Genomic DNA, 20,991 nt, shown 5'->3' on the forward strand with positions numbered 1-20,991 from the left:
TAACACCTCATAAACAGTGTTGGTATCCCCCCTTACCCTCCCAATGTGGGTGGCTCCCAATATAAAATCATGTCTCCACCAATGATTGAGATACAAAACTTGTAATGAAATCGAGATCAAATGACTTTCTATAGCCCACACCCTTTGAATAGGCTCCATCGATTCAACTCCTATACAAAGCTGTTTGCTTTTTTTCTCTCTCTCTCTTTTTTCGATTTATTTTCGTGCTTATAGCGAATAAAAGTTCAGCATTAATGGGCACACGCACCAGCAATCCTGCCTGTCTGGACCAAAGTGGATAACGGTTAATGAGAGCAGCCGGTATAATTGCATGACACAATATAATTGTAACAAAAATCATTGGAAACTCTTCTTGTTTGTTTGTTTTACATTCTATTAACATATAAAGAATATACACCAGATTGTCTGACCCGGCGTCTTTCGCAGGCTTGTAGGAACAATATCTGGAGGTGGGAAGAGGGCGGATGGGGGTGGAGTGGAGCACAATCTCTAGTAATGGAGTCACCGCCTCTAGATGGGAGTGCCGGCATAATCCTCTCTTTTTTTAAATTATTCATGCAGTCGAACAAAAGGCGTATATTTTCGTCTTCGAATGGGGGGAGACACCCACCCACCCACCCACGCTACACACAACCTACCCCTACCCCCACCCCCGCCCAGGTTGCTACGGGACTGTTCGACCTCGACAGGAAACCTACCTCTTTACAACAATGACAATTTCTACGAACCACATAATGTTTCACCAGTTATGTTCTCAACTAGCAATTATTGTATTTTTCCAGCAGCCTACCTTGACAGTAATTTCTTCCCAATCCGATTTTTAGAGATTACTCTTCAAACAGATTACCCAGTTAATACGAGACACAGTGACTTATTTTTATGTAGATTAAAAAAAATACAAAAACCAAGATTAATTGGCCGATCGATTTAATTATTATATCGACAACAGTCCAGATAATACTAACCTTAAAAACATTGTCATACAAACTCGTCATTAAATTCGATGTTTAGTTAAGAAAATGTATTAATTGTGTTAGCTTAATACGTGATCACAGCTTGAAACCGTTTCTAAAGTGAAAGAGATGATCATGATTATGAATCATATACTAGTACATATGTATTTATATTATCGGTTAAAGGTTCAAACACGTTCTACTTGGCAAGCTCTTCGGCTGACCGAGTTGTTTGGCCAGGACAAGGGTTAATCATAAGTGACCGGCCTCGGTGGCGTCGTGGCAGGCCATCGGTCAACAGACTGGTAGGTACTGGGTTTGGATCCCAGTCGAGGCATGGGATTTTTAATGCAGATACCGACTCCAAACCCTGAGTGAGTGCTCCGCAAGGCTCAATGGGTAGGTGTAAACCACTCGCACCGACCAGTGATCCATAACTGGTTCAACAAAGGCCATGGTTTGTGCTATCCTGCCTGTGGGAAGCGCAAATAAAAGATCCCTTGCTGCCTGTCGTAAAAAGAGTAGCCTATGTGGCGACAGCGGGTTTCCTCTAAAAAAACAGTGTCAGAATGACCATATGTTTGACGTCCAATAGCCGATGATAAGATAAAAAATCAATGTGCTCTAGCGGCGTCGTTAAATAAAACAAACTTTACTTTTAATCATAAGTGGGTTTAAGCTGCAATATCGGGGTTAATTTATTAGTGTGTCGCCTTTATGAAGTAAAAAGGCAAAGTATACAGCGGCGGCGACGTTAACGTTTGCGTTAAAGTTTCACAGTCAGCACCATTGTCACAAACTGGAAATAGGAACAGCAAACGGTTTATTTAACGACGCATTCAACACATTTTATTTACTGTTATATGGCGTTGGACATATGGTTAAAGACCACACAGATATTGAGTGAGAAAACCCGCTGTCGCCATTTGGATCTTTTATATGCACCATCCCATAGACAGGATAGCACATACCACGGCCTTTGATGTACCAGTCGTGGTGCACTGGCTGGAGCGAGAAATAGCCTTATGAGTCCACTGACGGGGATCGATCCCAAAACGACCGCGCATCAAGCGAGCGCTTTACCACTAGGCTACGTCTCGACCCGTGTCATAAACTGTCCTAGAACCGGCCTCGGTGGCGTCGTGGCAGGCCATCGGTCTACAGGCTGGTAGGTGCTGGGTTCGAATCCCAGTCGAGGCATGGAATTTTTAATCCAGATATCGACTCCAAACCCTGAGTGAGTGCTCCGCAAGACTCAATGGGTAGGTGTAAACCACTTGCACCGACCAGTGATCCATAACTGGTTCCACAAAGGCCATGGTTTGTGCTATCCTGCCTGTGGGAAGCTCAAATAAAAGATCCCTTGCTGCTAATCGGAAGAGTAGACCATGTAGTGGCGACAGTGGGTTTCCTCTCAAAATCTGTGTGGTCCTTAACCATATGTCTGACGCCATATAACCGTAAATAAAATGTGTTGTATGCGTCGTTAAATAAAAACATTTCTTTCTTTAAACTGTCCTAGATAACTGAAACTTGGTTTGTAGTTGCACCTATGGATGATTAGCACAATGCACGTGACAAAAAAAAAAAATTAAAATTTTAATAGAATTTTGTTTATTGAATGTTTTTTTAATTGAAATTTCTTCTTTTTTTTTGCTTTTTTTTTGTTGCTTTTTTGTTGCTTTTTTTGTTGTTGCTTTTTTGTTGCTTTTTTTCTGATTGCTTTTTTTCTTGTTTATGGTAGATGCAACTATCAGACACTGAATACGCTTATAGCAAGGGAGATATTTGATTCCCCGGAATTCATGTTTCATAATTTTGAATAGATCATCCACCATAGTTTCCTGACCGCCATACGCCATTCGTTGATCTTCACTGACAATCGTTAATTTATGTCACATGAGAATGTATTATTGTCAGTTTTAACAATCACAAGTGGGGCACTGTTACACGGATTTGAATTGCATAGTCACTGTGTAGGACCGACACCGGATATTGCTACTGTCATAGTTATAATCTTGCTACGTATCTTGGCGCCACGATTGAACTATGGCAATACAATTGTTTTAACATATAACTTATAGTAATAACTGATTATAAAGCAATTGCAGACGTATATGTAAGACTTTTAGCAAACAAATACGCCAACAGTTAATTCTGAGTAATAAATTTAAACGTCATTCGAAATAATTGTAAAAGTAAATACTGGTATAGCAATTTGCCGTTCAGTAACAATTTCAATTTTGAATGAAAAAAATGCGTTGTTATGTGTAATGTGTTCTGCAAATTTAAAGCTATACGCACTTGTACGAACTTGATTAGTGGTAAGTGACCCCCAACAGTAAGTCATTAATAAAAGACAAAACATTAATAATTATTTTCTCTACGTGTGCTAACAAGATTTGTCATTACGACAGTTCCAATATCCGTTGTCGGTCCCACACAGTGATAGTATTAAAAAACGAAAAGGCGACATGAAGACGGCCGACTATAATTGTTGATGGTGATAACACAGACGTTTATTAAAAATATGGGTCTGTTTTTATTAAATGCATTAATAAATGATGTCCTAGTGTGGGGAGGCGAGAGTTTAACTTTACATATTATGCACCATCCCACAGACAGGATAGCACATACCACGGTCTTTGTTATACCAGTCGTGGTGCACTGGCTGGAAGAACGAGAAATAGCCCAATGGGCCCACCGACGGGGATCGGTCCCAGACCGACCGCATATCAAGCGAGCTACATCTCGCCCCCTGGGTGGAAGCCGACACTGGGATACGAACCCTGTTCTATGGGTGATCGGGTCATGATCCCCTGGAAAATTCATTGAAAATAGAAAGTTCTCTTTGAGGAGGAGGATTTCAAACTCTACCCTACCCCTCCCCAACCAACCCCACCCCGCACACGTGCCTGCAGTCTGTTAAGGGGTAGAACGTTTGACCCTACGATCTCCAATCTCTCGAGCTCTAACAATTTAGCTATACATTCTTCTACCATAAACGGAAAACAAAAAAAAAGAATGAAAACCCCTGTCCGATAGTTCATTGAATGGTGTGTTTGACCCAGGCCAGGAAACAATACGATAAACATTAATCATGGCATTAATGTGCTTGTTGCGTGATGGCGAGATGTTTTGGGTATCTAACTGATAAGATTTGCTGAATCTGGTCGTTATGAGGCTTGTTGGTATTGGAATGGTGGTCATTATGATCCGTATTGTCATGTGCAATTATCCTGGGCATCGACCTTTTGTGTATTAGAGGAAAGGTATATTATACCCCGATTATATCGATCAGTGTGTAATATTTTAGAGAGAGAGACAGACAGACAGACAGACAGACATACATACATACATGGCAACGGCATGGGACATACATACAATATATAGATATTCATACAATTTGTGAGGCCAGAAAGGATTTAATTATCCCCTGCGCCAGTGCGTTAATATCTATGTATGTAACAGTCAACCTTGACATACATACAATATATAGATATTCATACATCAATACATACTAGCCAGTGCCAGGTCTGCCCACTGTTTCATGCACGTAAGCGGGATCGACCGCGTAGATTGTAGGCCCCATGCATATGGTTGAGTTAAAGAACTTCCTTTTTATGGAAATTTCGATAGCTCAGAGCGTATCGTGGTTAGTCTTGCAATTTGCGGGCGATTCGGTGCCACAGGTTCGAGTCCCAGCAACGGCATGGGACAATTTGTGAGGCCAGAAAGGATTTAATTATCCCCTGCGCCAGTGCGTTAATATCTATGTATGTAACAGTCAACCTCGACATACATACAATATATAGATATTCATACATCAATACATACATACATCAATACATACATACATACATACATACATACATACAGAGAGAGAGAGAGAGAGAGAGAGAGAGAGAGAGAGAGAGAGAGAGAGAGAGAGAGAGAGAGAGAGAGAGAGAGAGAGAGAAAGAGAAACATAGTGATAGACAAGATGACATTTACTAGTACAAGGTCAAACATTCTGATCCTCTTAGAAAGCTCTTTTATTAAATTTCGGTCGTCGTTAGCATGCATCGATATTTGTACATATCCAAGAAGCTTAGGGAATATCACGACCCCTTCCATCTTGACTGTTATGTGTGTACACACACACACACGAGGGAATGATAAAGCTTACGATCGACCCCTCGGACAGATTTTGCACATAGATCTTGAGCAGACGCCACTACATGCGCAGTACTTATTAACATTGATTTTGGAGCACACACTTGGTAATTCGTTTATTGGAACGAGACACCGCTGTGTGTGGGTAATGCTGCCTTGGCCAACAGTGCTTCTTCACAGGACCCCCCCCCCCCCCCCCCCCCCCCCCCCCCTCTCCCAAGCTGTCATCTTTCTTCCTTTTAAAATATAATGAGTCTATCAGACAGGCCTGTGACGACGATGCGCTGCCTTGAATAGAACCAGTCCACTTTGAGGACGCGCGCGCATCACCTAGTGTGGGCTGGAACATTTGTGTAATTATTTAGATGTGTATTTCTGGCATTTATCTTCTCCTTGTTTTCGATTGAATCACGTACATACCTATCTGAAATAAGATTAGGAAACTTTATTAACGTGCCTATATCCCAAAAAGGTTCAGGCACGCCTAAAATAGACTTCGTTAACAACATAATTGATATCCTTTTAATAGAATTAATTGGTAGGTCTCAAGAGTATTGAAAAGACGTTCTATCAGAAAGAAGTGCACACTGAAGATCCATCCTTTGTTTTAGATATATATTTTTTTTCAAAGTCTATGTGGGTTTTTTCTCGTTGTCTAAGTCATATTACTGAAAGACCGTGTTTAATAATAATATGACAGGAATAATAATGCTCCAGGGTGGGACTAAACAAGCATTCTTTTCTTGTCCAAAATTGATTTATTGAACACACAGTTTAATAATATCTCTAGTATTATTATTTCACTTCATTTTTTTCTTTTACCATAGTTTGACACCCAATAGCCGATGTATTTCTCGTGCTTGGGTGTCGTTAAACATTCATTCATTCATTCATTCATTCACTTTAGTATTGTCATTTGTTGCTCTTATCGAATACCAGCAATGACCGGCCTCGGTAATGTAGTGGTCAGGCCATCGGACTTAAAGCTAGTAAGTACTAGGTTCGCATCCCGGTACTAGATACCACCCAGAGTGAATTCAACAGCTCAGTCGGTAGTTAGGTGTAAGATCACTACACCGACGTCTCTTTCACTAACCATGGGGCGGGACGTAGCCCAGTCTTAAAGAGCTCGCTTGGTGCGCGGTCGGTCTAGGATCGATCCTTGTCGGTGGGCCCATTAGGTTATTTCTCGTCCCAGCCAGTGCACCACAACTGGTATATCAAAGGCCGTGGAATGTGCTATCCTGTCTGTGGGATGGTGCATATAAAAGATTCCTTGCTATTAATGAAACAATGTAGCGGGTTTCCTCTCTATGACTGTCAAAATTACCATGTGTTTGACATCTGATAGCCGATGATGAATAAATCAATGTGCTCTAGTGGTGTCGTTTAAGAAAACAAATTTTAACTATCACTAACCACAGACAACTAAGCCTCGTGTCTTGGATAAACAGCCAGGATAGCTTCGGTGTTTGTGTGTGTGTCTGTGTGTGTGTATGTATGTATATGTGTCCAGGACAGCGTGCTTGAACCTTAATTACGCATAAACAAACAAACCAGCAATGCACTTCCCTATATACATAACCATAGTTGTAGCACAGGTTGGAACGGGAGATAACGTGATGGGTCCATTGGGGGTTATCGATCCTAAGACACTCAGAAAGTAGAGGAATGGATGTGTCACTCTCAAGTAGAGCTCTTCGGGTGACTGTTAGTGACACTTCAGCCCAATTTCCTCTTAATCTCCGCACTTGTGTAGACGTCAAGTTAAAGCAAATATAAATGCAAATGAAAAGTATCGCCGTATTTCCGGGTGTGCTTGTTCTTGTCAACGTAAGTTTGATACATTAGGTGGTAGTCGAGATTCCGAACGGGGTTTTGTTTTCATCAGTGCACAGTCGGCCGCGTGATTTAGATGCATCACACATTTATATAATTAGTTTACTAATATGCTTATAGATACATGTATGTTTGGACGGTTGTTTACGCTCATGTACTCAAGCAAAACAAAAACAAATTCATTCTTACTAGCAATTGTTATGGAATTAGAAGAAAAAAAAATCCAAACATGTACAACCACGAAACACATGCATGCAAGCACCCACGCGCGCGCACACACACACACACACACACACACACAGAGAGAGAGAGAGAGAGAGAGAGAGAGAGAGAGAGAGAGAGAGAGAGAGAGAGAGATATACACACACAGGTACACACACACACAGGTACACACACACACACACACACACACAGGTACACACACACACACACACACATACACACACACACACACACACACACACACACACACATTATTCGTCCCAGATGTTAATTAGGTGATCCCAAATCGTTTACCATTAAAAAACATTATCTCTTCAATGCCAAGTAGGAAGGACATAATCAAGTGGCAGTCCTCCTGAAAGCGAAGTAGGAACGATTTATTGTCATGGGGGAGAGTACCTTATTAACTGAAGGAAGGAAGGAAGGAAATGTTTTATTTAACTATGCACTCAGCACATTTTATTTACGGTTATATGGCGTCAGTCTTATGTTAAGGACCACACAGATATTGAGAGAGGAAATCCGCTGCCGCCACTTCATGGGCTACTCTTTTCGATTAGCAGCAAGGGATCTTTTATATGCACCATCCCACAGACAGGATAGTACAACATACCACGGCCTTTGTTACACCAGTTGTGGAGCACTGGCTGGAAAGAGAAATAGCCCATTGGGTCCACTGACGGGGATCGATCCCGCCCCGCCCCTCTGATAGAAGGAAGCATAAAGTCACTATATTGTTAAAACATCTCGTTCAGGAAAAGTAAAAAAAAAAAGAGGAATATTTTTCTAACGACACCTCAGCACATTTTAAATTACAGCTGCCTTGACCATTATTTAAACATTTGATCGGTAGAGACTAAATAATAAAAGAGAAGAGAAGAGATGTTTAACGACACCCCAGCACGACGAAAAACACATCGGCTATTGGGTGGCAAAGTATAGATTAGGGAGTAAGAGAGAAAACACACTGATGTCATAACAGCCACTCCTACTGGAAAAAAATAACATTAGCAATGGGTCTCTTATTTGCATCTTCTTATAAGCAGGACAGTACATACTACGACCTTTGATATACATGTCGTGAGGCAATAGTTGGTACGATGAGAAAACCCGAGTCCATTCAGGGCGATCGATCCTGCGTCCCATCGCACTCTAGGCAAGAGCTCTACGACTGAGCTACATCTCGTCATTGGTTGTTGACATGGACAATGGTATAATAGTTCGTTGATGAATTGTAGTGGGGGTTTCTTTTTTGTTATTATTACCGGAATAGGCTCTCGAAAACAAGGTGGGCGTAATATGAAAATAGCTGAAAGTCCACCCGACCTTTCATAAATCACGTGTTTTCCTGATACAAATAATCAGTTTTCTCGATCTGTCAGCACTAAGCACATCTCATTTTAATGGCTCCATATAGCTCTCCAGCCTCTCCATTTTTCATTTGCGTCCCGCTGTTTGGTTAATATTTCATTATTATGAATTTTAAAAAAATAAAATTGGAAGGATCAATGTAAATTGTGTTCGAGTCTGAATTGATCTTTTCAAAAATATTGATTTTGTTCTTCCATAAAATCTAAACAGTATAGCCCCATAGAAATGTCTTTTTCTTTTCAGAATTAAAATTATCAACGTAACCTACAATTTTTAGAAAGGATAACATTGAGCCTGTAATAGTTATAAAGGAGAGGTTTATTGCGTACACATTTCTCCATAATAAAAACAAAACAAACAGATATTCTGGTACCTACCCTGAGTACATACATCAGCAACCTTGTCTGTCTGTCAAGAACAATGGGCTAATTATAAATGGTTAGTGGTTAATGAGCAAGTCATTAAAAACCACTGGTTCCAGCCAGTTCTTCATTATTGGTGTATGTCTCGGGATCGGTCACTGGCGAGGTCAGAGGTCAGAGGTCGAGCCCGAGATGGCCTGCCTGAACTTTAAGTGGACAGGGGCACGTTAAAATAGTACTCATACCCATAACTGGTGTAATAAAGGCCGTGGTATGTACTACCCTGTCTGTGGGAGGATGCATATAGAAGATCTCTTTGCTGCTAATCAAAAAGAGAAGCCCATGGATTTACGACAGCGGGATTCCATCCCAATTATCTCTAGAGTCCTTAATCATATATCCGACGCCATATTAGTCTAGATAACAAATTGTTGAGTGCGTCGATAAATAACACATGTGTGTCTTTCTTTAAAAAAAATCCCTAGGGGTGGGAACCGGTATCATGTTGCAAACCCAGAACCTAGCAACCTCAACTCCGTTTGGTTTTAAACCTCAACACCATAGAGGCCGGTTCGAAATATTCCGTCTAAAATAGTCAAAATGGTTGTGTTGGAGGCGACCATTGCAGTACAGAGAAGTGGAAATGAAGTCAAAAGAACCTGCAGGCTGCAATCAGACGGCGATCTGGTGAAAGACGTCAAGTTAATTAAAACTAGCGATACAGACCTGGATGGGTGCTGGGGGCAGATTCTATTAGAGACAGCAGCTTTAGGTCTACAGCTAATGCCAGGAATGCCGGGTAGGCAGGAGCAAGAACCATGCACCAGGCCACGTTTTCCCTAATCTTAGATTTTTAAAAAAAGGAAGAAGTTTGTTTTGTTTAACGACACCACTAGAGCACGTTGATTTATTAATCACCGGATATTATATGCCAAACATTTGGTAATTCTGATGCATAGCTTTCAGAATAGACCGGCTACATTTTTGTAATAGCAACAATGGAACTTTTATAATATTATGCACATTCCCACAGACAGGACAGCACATACCATAGTTTTCAAACATTTGGTAATTTTAAGCAACCATAGATCATTACATGAACTTAACGACTTGCGTGGTTTTCATTACCGATACACGTTTCATTCGTAGAATGGTCAGTTCTAATAATAACACACTCGTAATTTGTTAAAGAGACATTCCCGAGTTTGCTGCAGTTTTTAAGATGTTATCGACTAACAGAGACTTTTTAACGATTGTAATTACATATCAAATATATTTTTCTGCATAAAATATTAGTGGCTGTATATTAAACGTGTTTCTGATCGTTCTAATATCTGTACTACGTTAAATTTCATCTTATTTCCTAAAATATTGTTTTTTGTACGTACGAAATTATTTGAAGACAAAATCCAGTTTGAGCTTCTTACAAATATTAAGACGACCAGAAACACATTGAATATACAGACACTGATATTCTAAACAAGAAAATATATTTAATATGCAAGTTTAATCGTAGAAATATTTTATTACTCGGAAACATCTTACAATGCAGCAAACTCAGGAATGTCCCTTTAAAGGGAGGGTAAACTCAAATAAGAGCCTTATGTGTTGGAAAGATGCATACCCGGACCACCAACACATACTGACACTTTAACAAATGAAAAACGCGTAATTTTAGAATTAATAAAAAAAAACCCATGATTATTCCTTCTAACTGGGGGCAGCCATTTTGTTTCGTTTTTGTGACATCCGGTGGTATAGCTTGGGGAGAAGTGACGTCAACTCCGTCAAACTCCTCTTAAGAAACATTGTACTGCGATATTTCTACTAAATAGTGACGTTACGTATGGAACTCTGCATTAGGGTCATATAGGTTACAGTCATATTTCATATGGAACACTGTCCCATTATTATACAGGCTACTGCTACTGAAAAGCAAATGGGATTTTATATGTAATTTCGTATAGGTAGGGCAGCACATACAAGAACCTTTGACGTATCACTCGTAGCGCACTGGTTGGAACGAGAAAATAGTGCACTGGCTGGTGGCTTCTTCGACCCACTGCATTTCAAATGGAAGCTGTGTACTCGACAGCTGCCTAAGTCCCGCCCCCAGTTCACGACATTAATTAATTATCAGAGCACGAGTTCTCTGCACGCGAATACTTACATTTATTGGTACTTTATGTGTATGGGACCGTTAACACCAAACAATATAGTGGTATTTGTATAATGTACGCGGTTTCACGGTGCAACTTTTGATAACGATTTCTGGCATATGATGTAGATGTGTAGCCCTTCTGATTTCTGGCCCTATGTGTAGCCCTATTGTATGATCATCTGTCATAATGATTTGTTTGTGTTTCTGATACAATTATTGTGTTGGGAGATGAAACGATCTAAACTTAATTGGATTGAACTAATATTTTGTTTTATGTACCCCTATCCCCCACCTCATCCAATTACGGATTGGATATGTATTTCGTGCCTACAGGTTCTGCCTAAAAAAAACCAAAAACACCCAGAAACTCCAAACAGAAAACGTTTTACCATGTTGATGTTTTTACCACTCAAACAGTGCAGTGTCAAAGCTAGCTAATTTCTACAAATCTCAAAGTAAGAACGAAACTTGACTAATCTAAATGTCGCAGTAGTTAATCCTTTCAGTATAAAGCTGGTAGGTACTGGATTCGTATCCAAGTACAGGATCCAACACAGAATACACAGCTTAATGACAAGTTGTCAGGTCTTTATATGCCGGTTCAGAGGCAGGTCCAGGGGAGTGGGGGGGGGGGGGGGGGGGGGGGACCAGAGAGCCCACCAACGTAATAATAATGTTTTTTCTTTCTTTTTCAATTTTGTTTTTCATTCCGGGTTGCCTTTTTGACAAGATGGGTCCATGTTCCCTTTTAACTTTAGTCCTTCCCCTCACTAACATCTAACCATCAACATCTGTCCTGGAGAGACACACTAGATAGCCGGCGCGCACGCCCTGGGAAGCGTGCTTCAACCATTGTTGGATATAATCGTGTACAAAAATAAAAACGTAGCCCAGTGGTAAAGTACTCGCTCGATGCGCGGTCGGTCTGGGATCAATCCCCGTCGGTGGGCCCATTAGGCTGTTTCTCGTTCCAGCCAGTGCACCACGACTGGTATATCAAAGGCCGTGGTATGTACTACCCTGTCTGTGGGATGGTGCATATAAAAGAACCCTTGCTGCTAATCGAAAAATAGTAGCCCATGAAGTGGCGACAGCGGGTTTCCTCCCTTAATATCTGTATGGTCTTTAACCATGTGTCCGACGCCATATAGCCGTAAATAAAATGTGTTGAGTGCTTCGTTAAATAATCCATTTCCTTCCTTCCTTCAAGCACATTTCACGCGTTTGGTCACTGTCTGTCCAAACAAGCTTGCCTTTTCAAGACCACGTCTTAATGAATGTAAACACCCAGTAAGTTCCAATATAAAGTGGAACAAGGTGCGTTATCATTTCTTGAAAACTTGTGAATATTAGTCCTCTGTAAAGGTCACCTAGATCCTGTGTTGTTAAACATAATCCATCTTTTAAGAAATTAAAACTGACAGGGTTTATTTGCTGTAGATATTAGCAGTGTTTAACCTTAATATTTATCATGTGAAAATGTTTCGATGTCCTCCTTATTAAGTGACCGGGCGAAAAGAAGTCAATGGTTTATGAATAAACATGAACGGTAAAAATTAATTACTTATTTAATAAGTTGGTTTCACTCGAATGTTGATTTTTGCCTGATGAAACGTCTAATATATTTACCGCAAATATGTTGCGGTAAATATCCTTTGACACAACTGTGTTAAGAACTATATTCTTTGAAATTATTATCATTCGTTCTTCGGAAACAGGTAGAGGTTTCTGTCATGTAAATTTTATCCAATAAAACAGCTTCAGTCTTTCTGTGCGAGAGAAGTGGTAGGATAAAAAGTGCCTCTGATTTTGCTTGAATTGGTTTTTGGATTATTCCATTTTTGAGGGCAGTGACCGAGCAGGTCGATGCTATACTCTACGACAGAAGAAACAGCGCAGACATTTATAGTAGTGCTCGGTACTCGAACTGAAAATGGTATTCGAATATTCGATGGGAATGACGAGCGAATATACAAATACCAACTAAACAACAACTGACTCATCAAATTAACGTAATTTCTTATACATGTAGTTTGAAATGTGTAAATTACTTTTAATAACCCCCCAAATAAAAATCACACTGTAGTAGTGACTGAGTATACAATACCCTGTTCTCCGCCTTTCCATCGTAACCTGGTTTTCTCTTGAAAGTGTGTAGTACTTAATATTATAGTCCGTCCCACAGGGAACGCCTTGTTTCATACTATGAAATTCACTACAGGCTATTTACTTCTGAGCCGACTGATTTGTAAATTGCACACACAAATAGTATTTATTTGTTATTTCCAAAACACTTTCCCTTTCTTCTTACGTCAAACCAAACGGAAACTATTTACAAATCAAACCCACAACCCCCCCCCCCCCCCCCCAAAAAAACCCACCCCCACAAAACAACAACAACAACAACAACAAAAATATAGAATGATGGGACGAACTATAGTTGTACCCGTTGTTAAGACTTGGGGATTGTGGCCAACGCCTCTTGTATGTGTGCTTTACAATAGCCTTAATCAGGTGCTGCAAATCTCAAGACTACTGATTCTGCCTTGTAATGGATGGAGTACTTCCCTATTGCAAAGGCCAATCGAATCTTCTACTCAACTTTAAGTTCCATTTGCCCCCCCCCCCAACCCCCCTCACAATTTTTGAATGGTCCCTTAGCTTGGTTTTGTTTTTATATTTAGACATCATTTTCACATTCATCACTAAGTAGTAGATAAAATTGATTATTGTGAAGATGATGGCGCTTCATCATCACGTATGCACTTAACAAGTGCACGTTGTGTGATTGCAATGTTTTTTCAAATCACGCTGTTTGCAAGTCACATATTCCTTTATACCATACATATTAATTCAAGGATTATTTGTTATTTTATCCAAAAACAGGCACCTAAGTCAGCAAATGCCCATTTGATCACATTATTTTTTTTTATCCTTAAATTTTTCCTGATGACGTCATTCTGGCGTTTACCCTAAAATACAAGATTAGCACAATTTTATTCATTTGTGAGGGATAATGAAATTGATTTATGATGACCGTTCGCTTTTGTCAGACTGGGATATAACACGGTACCCTACCCCATGCCTCGAACGATAATGAATGAACAACGCTAAGGTTTACGAGCGATTTGACTGGTTTGCTATGTGGTCTTTCGGCATGAAGAACAAAAACTAGTCTAGCAAACGTTCGTCTGACGCATATTCCGGTGGGCCAGCAATTGGTTGCGCTCCCTAGACATTTTTTTTTTTTTAAAGACTGACTTTTGATGAATGTGATGGTTACAGTCAGCTAGTTTGCGCGCTAGACTTCCTGATTTTTTTGCCACCTATTTAAATAAATGTTCGCCTGGTATAGAATAACAAAAAATAAATAGGGCCTACTTCCCGAGCCAATGTTAGCATTTTAACATGATTTGTGCATGTTGTTAACATGATATTCGTTGGAAAATTTATGTCATGTCATGTCATAGGGTTTTACGTGCACATTCAGAACAAGCTGTTGTAGCGCACGCCTGTCATGACAGGAAAGGTGGGGAGGGGGGGGGGGGGGGAGAGGAGAGACCGCCTGCACTGGCAGGTGCAAGGGAGCACCAGCAGCCTGACCAAGTCGGTAGCATACGGGGGGGGGGGGGGGGGGAGGGTATGGAATTTTGAATGGAGCAATTATATGCCAAAGAGAAAAGGTGCGCAATTTGGATTGAGGAAATTTGGCGCAATTTTTAACGGTTGGTCAAAAAGTAAATGGCAGAGCTAGTATAGGTTTTGACATTAGTGAATCGAGAGTAGCTCGTTAATTAGACCTCTAAGATGCTGTGGTGCCTCCCTAGGTTGCCCATATTGGAAAGTTCATCCCTTAGTGGTTAATATAGCTGTTAGTTAAAGGTCCTATATCAAAGTTGAAACAACACTATTTCGTTATTTTTACATTTATTTATAATATATAACTACAAATTAATCGATCCCACGCGTAGGGGGGGCCTATTTGTTTTCATAATTAACTGTAGAATAATCATTTTTAAAAGTCTTGCACTGGACGACAAGAGGGGTTTCCCGAATAACTCGTGGCTAAATATAGCATGGTCACCATCTATATGTCTGTTTTCAGTTGACCGCAAAACCTTGTCGGTGAACTTGGTGTGTTGAATGTGTAGCCTAGCATACACAGCCTAAAACACCAACATCACTAGTCAACTAATGCATGACACTCTCAAGATTCCCCTCTAAAATAATTTTGTTTCTACAAGTAAATGAAATTATTTGGTTGTATTTTTATAGGCATATAGCTGAAGGTATAAAATTTATATTTCAAAGCAAAAATGTTTTAATATTTTTGGCGGGATCCGCCATTATCGCAACTCTGACATATAACAGCGCCTTTAAACTTTAAGATAAACCAATGAAATTGCGTCATTCTTAGGCTTCGGTATCAACTTGTTTAAGTCACGTGACAACAGTAGACGGTAAATGGTTTGTCGCAGATGGAAAAGGACAACTTGTCGCATGTGTACCCTCCTTTCTGTCTGTCTGTATGCATGCATATCAATCGATCGATGTTTTCAGTGCAGTTTTAATTTGAACTTTGTAATAATAGTATTTCATATGGGGGCCTATGCACATTATGTATACGAGGTGAACTCGCCACTGTTTATTCGGGGACTTATCCAGGTGTACCGTGGGTCCGAACATCGGTAGCTTTACGCTCATTTTCCCAATCTCATCGAAAATGGGACCCTGGTGGAAAATTCCTGGTTTATTAAGCCGCCCAGACCAGAAGCCGTTTAGCCAGACGGTGGTGCGGGACGTGGACCAGTCAGTGCCACAGTGACAGTGGTGAAGCGCTCGGTTTAGGATCGATCCCTATCAGTGGGTCCATTGGCCCATGATTGCTTTATTTCTCGTTCCAGCCAGTGCACCACGACTGGTATATCAAAGGCTGTGGATCTGTAGGATGGTGCATATAAAAGATCCCTTGCTACTAATGGAAATTGTATGAGGTTTTCTCTCTAAAACGACATGTCATAATTACCAATTGTCTGACATCCAGTAGTTGGATGATTAAGAAATCAATGTGCTCAAGTGGTGTTGTAAAACTTTAACTTTAGACAGAAGGTAGCCTGAGTACTCTACCATTTGAGAACTAGAGGGACATTTGTATGCTTGATGTGTGATTGGTTTGGGATCGATCCCTGTCGGTGGGCCTATTGGGCTATTTCTCATGCCAGCCAGTGTACCACGACTGGTATGTCAAAGGCTGTGGTATGTGCAATCCTGTCTGTGGGATGATGTATATGAAAGATCCTAATTGCTACTAAGGGGAAAATGTAGCAGGTTTCCATTAGTAGCAATGTTGTTTTTTTATATGCATAAATTGGGCGTCGATCGTAGGTTTACTACTGAGCTATGTCCTTGTCCTTTGGCAATTAAACTCAAACATGAGACTTATGTGTTGGAAAGATGCATACCCAGACCACCAACACATACTGACACTTAAAAAAAATAAAAAATTACTAGTCATTTTAGAGTTAATAAAAAAAACTTTATCATTCCTGCTAACTGGGGGGCAGTCATTTTGTTTTGTTTTTGTTGCGTCTGGTACAGATTAATGGCAACAAACTCAGGATTGACATTTGTTCCTTTAACATAAGACATTTAATGTATAAATACAAGGTATGCTTCAATGTTAAACAACATCACAAATGAATTGCTGAACAATGTCAGTTGACAACTGACATTGTTCAGTAATTCATTTGTGGTGTCGTTGTGAACTTGTGTTGCACTGCATTCTGCTGCATACATGTATATACTGGTGACAGCCACAGCTGGTTAAAGGCCGTGGTATGTTCTTTCCTGTCTGTGGGGAAAGTGCATATAAAAGATTCCTTGCTGCTAATGGAAACATGTAGCAGGTTTCCACTGATGACTATTATGTCAGAAATTAGAATTACCAAATGTTTGACATCCAATATTGAATAAAACATTTCCTTCCTTCCGCTGTTTAATTTCTTTATTTTGTGTGTTTCAGACAAGTCGTCGACGGACGATGCCGAGCGGTCCCTGTGTACGCTGGTGAAGCTGGCCTCCAACTGGGAGTGCATCCCGACGATGCTCGACGGTCTGGCGGTCTACATGCGCAACGTGCTCACCGTTATAGATGGGCTCGACTGTCCCGGCATCGAGAAAGCGGTCAACGAGCTCTTCAATCAAATAGTCCAAGTAAGGATCTTACAGAGTCGTAAAACAAACAGTGCTAAACATGTTTGCACATATTAAGGCAAATATTGAGTGTTAAACATGTATTCACATAAGGCAAATATTGAGTGTTAAACATGTATACACATACGGCAAATGTTTTATGTTAAACATGTTTGCACATAAGGCAAATATTGAGTGTTAAACACGTATACACACGAGGCAATTTTTTTGTGTTAAACACGTATACACATGAGGCAATTTTTTTGTGTTAAACGTATACACATACGGCAAATGTTTTATGTTAAACATGTTTGCACATAGGGCAAATATTGAGTATTAAACACGTATTCACATAAGGAATTTTTTGGTGTTAAACATGTATACACATAAGGCAAATGTTTTATGTTAAACATGTTTGCACATAAGGCAAATATTGAGTGTTAAACATGTTTACACATAAGGCAAACCTTTTGTGTTAAACATGTTTGCACATAAGGCAAACATTGAGTGTGAAATATGTATGTACATAAGGCAAATACTGAGTGTTAAACATGTATACACAAGGTAAATATTGACTATTAAATATATGCACATGAGAGACAAATACTGAGTGTTAAACATATACATGTTATGCAAATACTGAGTGTTAAACATGTTTTCACATAAACGGTAAATACTCTTGAGTGTTTTCACATATGGGGCGAACACTGAGTGTTAAACATGTATGCACATAGGTAAATATTTATAATTTAGTGGTAAACATAATGCAAATATTGTAAAATATATATGCACATACATAACGCAATTAAATACTGAATGTTAAACATGTATACACACAATGCTACTGAGTGTAAAATACACATCAGGCAAATATTAAGTGTTAAACATATTTGCACATATAAGTCAAATATTGAGAGTTAAACACATTAATTTTGCACATTTAAGGCAACATATTGAGTGTTAACCGAGGTGGTTCGATCCTGCAGCGCAAGCACCTCAAGCGAGCACTCAACCCACTGAGCTAAATCCCGCCCTCAAACTTAGTGTGTTGTGTTGCTGGCAGTAGGTTGTTTGTATAGTAGCTAAAAATAACTTGGTGTGAAACAGAATAAATACGGACCTTGGAAACTTTAGTAGGCTAAGTGACTTAAATCCAAAATGACATTTTATTTTTTTTGTCTTGTTCCCTCAGGAAATCTTCGTTGTTCCTACAAGAAACAATAGTGTTTATTAATTACATGCTCCCAGACAAACATGTGTTGTTGTCACAGGATGCCTGCGGGATATAACCTAGTGGTAAAGCACTTGCTTGATGCACAGTCGATCTAGGATCAATTCCCATCGGCGGCCACATTGGGTTATTTATCATTCCAGCCAGTGCACCACGACTGGTATATCAGAGGCTGTGGTATGTGCTTCTATCTATGAAGAAATGTAATGGGTTGTCTTTAAGGGTGTATGTCAAAATTACCAAATGTTTGACATACAATAGCCAATGATTAATGAATCAATGTGATCTAGTGGTGACGTTAAAGAAAAGAAACTCTTGTATGATGTTCCCACCTAATATCACGTTTCCAAGATAATTGTAACCTTATTTCCTGTTAAAAGTGACATCAGCTTACTAGTACTTGGGCATCACATTTTAAAATAAATATGTTAGTTAAACATAAACTTTACTTATTTAATGTTTAAAACAACATACGTCTTTTTCTGGGAACAACATAGCATTCTTGTGGGAACAAAATACAAAAGAAAAATCCAGACTTTAATCATCCACTGCAATATAGAAGTGTTGGTGAAGAGTAAATAAATCCCACCATTTTGAAAAAAAATTCCAAGGCTTGTAGACCTATAGTTCCCTAGATCTATAGTGTTGTCAATCAGTTGAAATTTCTTCATCGATCATCAGTTGTTACAGTTTCCACTAGAAAACATGTAAGCTAATTAGGAAGGAGTTGTATTGTTAATGCTGTACACATGCCGTTGTGTTCACTGGAATAGATCTATAAATGTTTGCTAATTTTAACTTTAAATACCTATTATATAGTATTCATTATCTTGTTTTCTGGAATTTTGATGGACTCATTTAATCAAGGCCATTGTGAGGACCTAACATAGGTCAATGTGGAGACCTAGCAGAGTTCAGTGTAGAGATCTAGCAGAGGTCAATGTGGGGATCTAGCAGAGGTCAATGTAGAGATCTGTCAGAAGTCAAAGTGAGGACCTAGCAGAGGTCAATGTAGAGATCTATCAGAGGTCAATGTAGAGATCTATCAGAGTTCAGTGTTGGGATCTAGCAGAGACGAATATGGAGACCTAGCGAAGGTCTATGTAGAGATCTATTAGAGGTCAGTGTGGAGACCTAGCAGAGGTCTGTGTAGACATTTATCAAAGGTCAGTGTGGGGACCTAGCAGAGGCGAATGTAAAGATCTATCAGAGGTCAGTGTTGGGACCTAGAAGAGGTCAGTGTTGGGACCTAGAAGAGGTCAGTGTTGAGACCTAGAAGAGGTCAGTGTTGGGACCTAGAAGAGGTCAATGTAGAGTTCTATCAGAGGCAGACGTGGGGACCTAGCAAAGGTGAATATGGGGACCTAGCAAAGGTGAATATGGGGACCTAGCTAAGGTGAATATGGGGACCTAGCTGAGGCCAACACGGGCACCAGCCATTAATTGAAATTGTATATGTAAACTGAAAATCATAGGCTGAATAGGATAATTAAAATAGACAGAAAAATTCCCCATGGAGAACCTAGTGTACATCCATACATTGGAATAATGTTTAACAATAGGCAAAGAGATACATGTGTGTGTCAACAAATAATGCACTTAATTACTACTTGTATTATATAGTGTCATTCTTGTAAAATTAGACAATCTGTCAAAACCACATTTGGTCTTGTGGACGTCTGTTATCAGTATTAATCATATATATATATACTTCAGCCCTCGAGTCACCCTCAGTTGAAGTTGTCTCTGATGGACCTAATAACATTAATGTGCTTAGGACTATTTCTGTAGCCATATACTACGTATATAACACACGGAGATGGGGACTTCTGAACACGGATAATGGATTTTTTGTGCCTGGGCACTGAAGCACGAGTGAAATCCAGCCATCATTTATTGACATGGCTATCACTAGACGTTTATGGCTAACCATGCTCATCACTGTTTGAACTAATATACAATACATCATAAACTAGCTAGCTATAACCCTGTGCAATTTTTAGGGCAAACTTATCTTGAACCTGGTTCATTGTCTGTGCACAGTTGGTGATCTGGTGTTAACCTTGATGTAAAAGTATTGATTTTCCTAAGCATTTAGATATTTGAGTGGAAAAATTAAACTCTGGAGATCACTTTCATTGTGGCTCTGTAGCCGGTCTTTGGAGACATATTGGATTTTTTCATTGTCACTGATTCTTTTCCATAACCTGGGATGGAAATAGGGTAGCCATTAGTTGGAATGTTTAAAAAGGTAGAAATACACACACACACACACACAAATGTGTACATGCACAAACACACACACCTTGTTATATGCTATAATGACTAGCTTTCAGCAGTTCAACTGAAATACCAGTATTAATGTGGGTTTTTTGGTTTTATTTAATTGTCAAAATTATTGAGAAAGTGGTGAAATATTTATATAAAGGTGGGAGGAAGCTGTGTAGGTGTATACATTTGTATACTTTTTCTTTCCTCTTTTTT

The 20,991-nt window shown here is 39.7% G+C and overlaps 1 protein-coding gene across 1 annotated transcript in view; it reads left to right on the forward strand.

Moving 5' to 3' along the window:
- The window catches only part of LOC121384690, a 215,488-nt gene that overhangs the window by 181,736 nt on the left and 12,761 nt on the right, over window positions 1–20,991 (forward strand). Inside the window, exon 3 of the mRNA XM_041515180.1 lies at window positions 17,107–17,297. Within this exon, the coding sequence (XP_041371114.1) occupies window positions 17,107–17,297 (191 nt within the window). The remainder of the gene's footprint in view (window positions 1–17,106; window positions 17,298–20,991) is intronic.

The sequence above is a fragment of the Gigantopelta aegis genome, chromosome 10, assembly GCF_016097555.1.
Source record: "Gigantopelta aegis isolate Gae_Host chromosome 10, Gae_host_genome, whole genome shotgun sequence".
NCBI classification, from domain to species: Eukaryota; Metazoa; Mollusca; class Gastropoda; order Neomphalida; family Peltospiridae; genus Gigantopelta; species Gigantopelta aegis.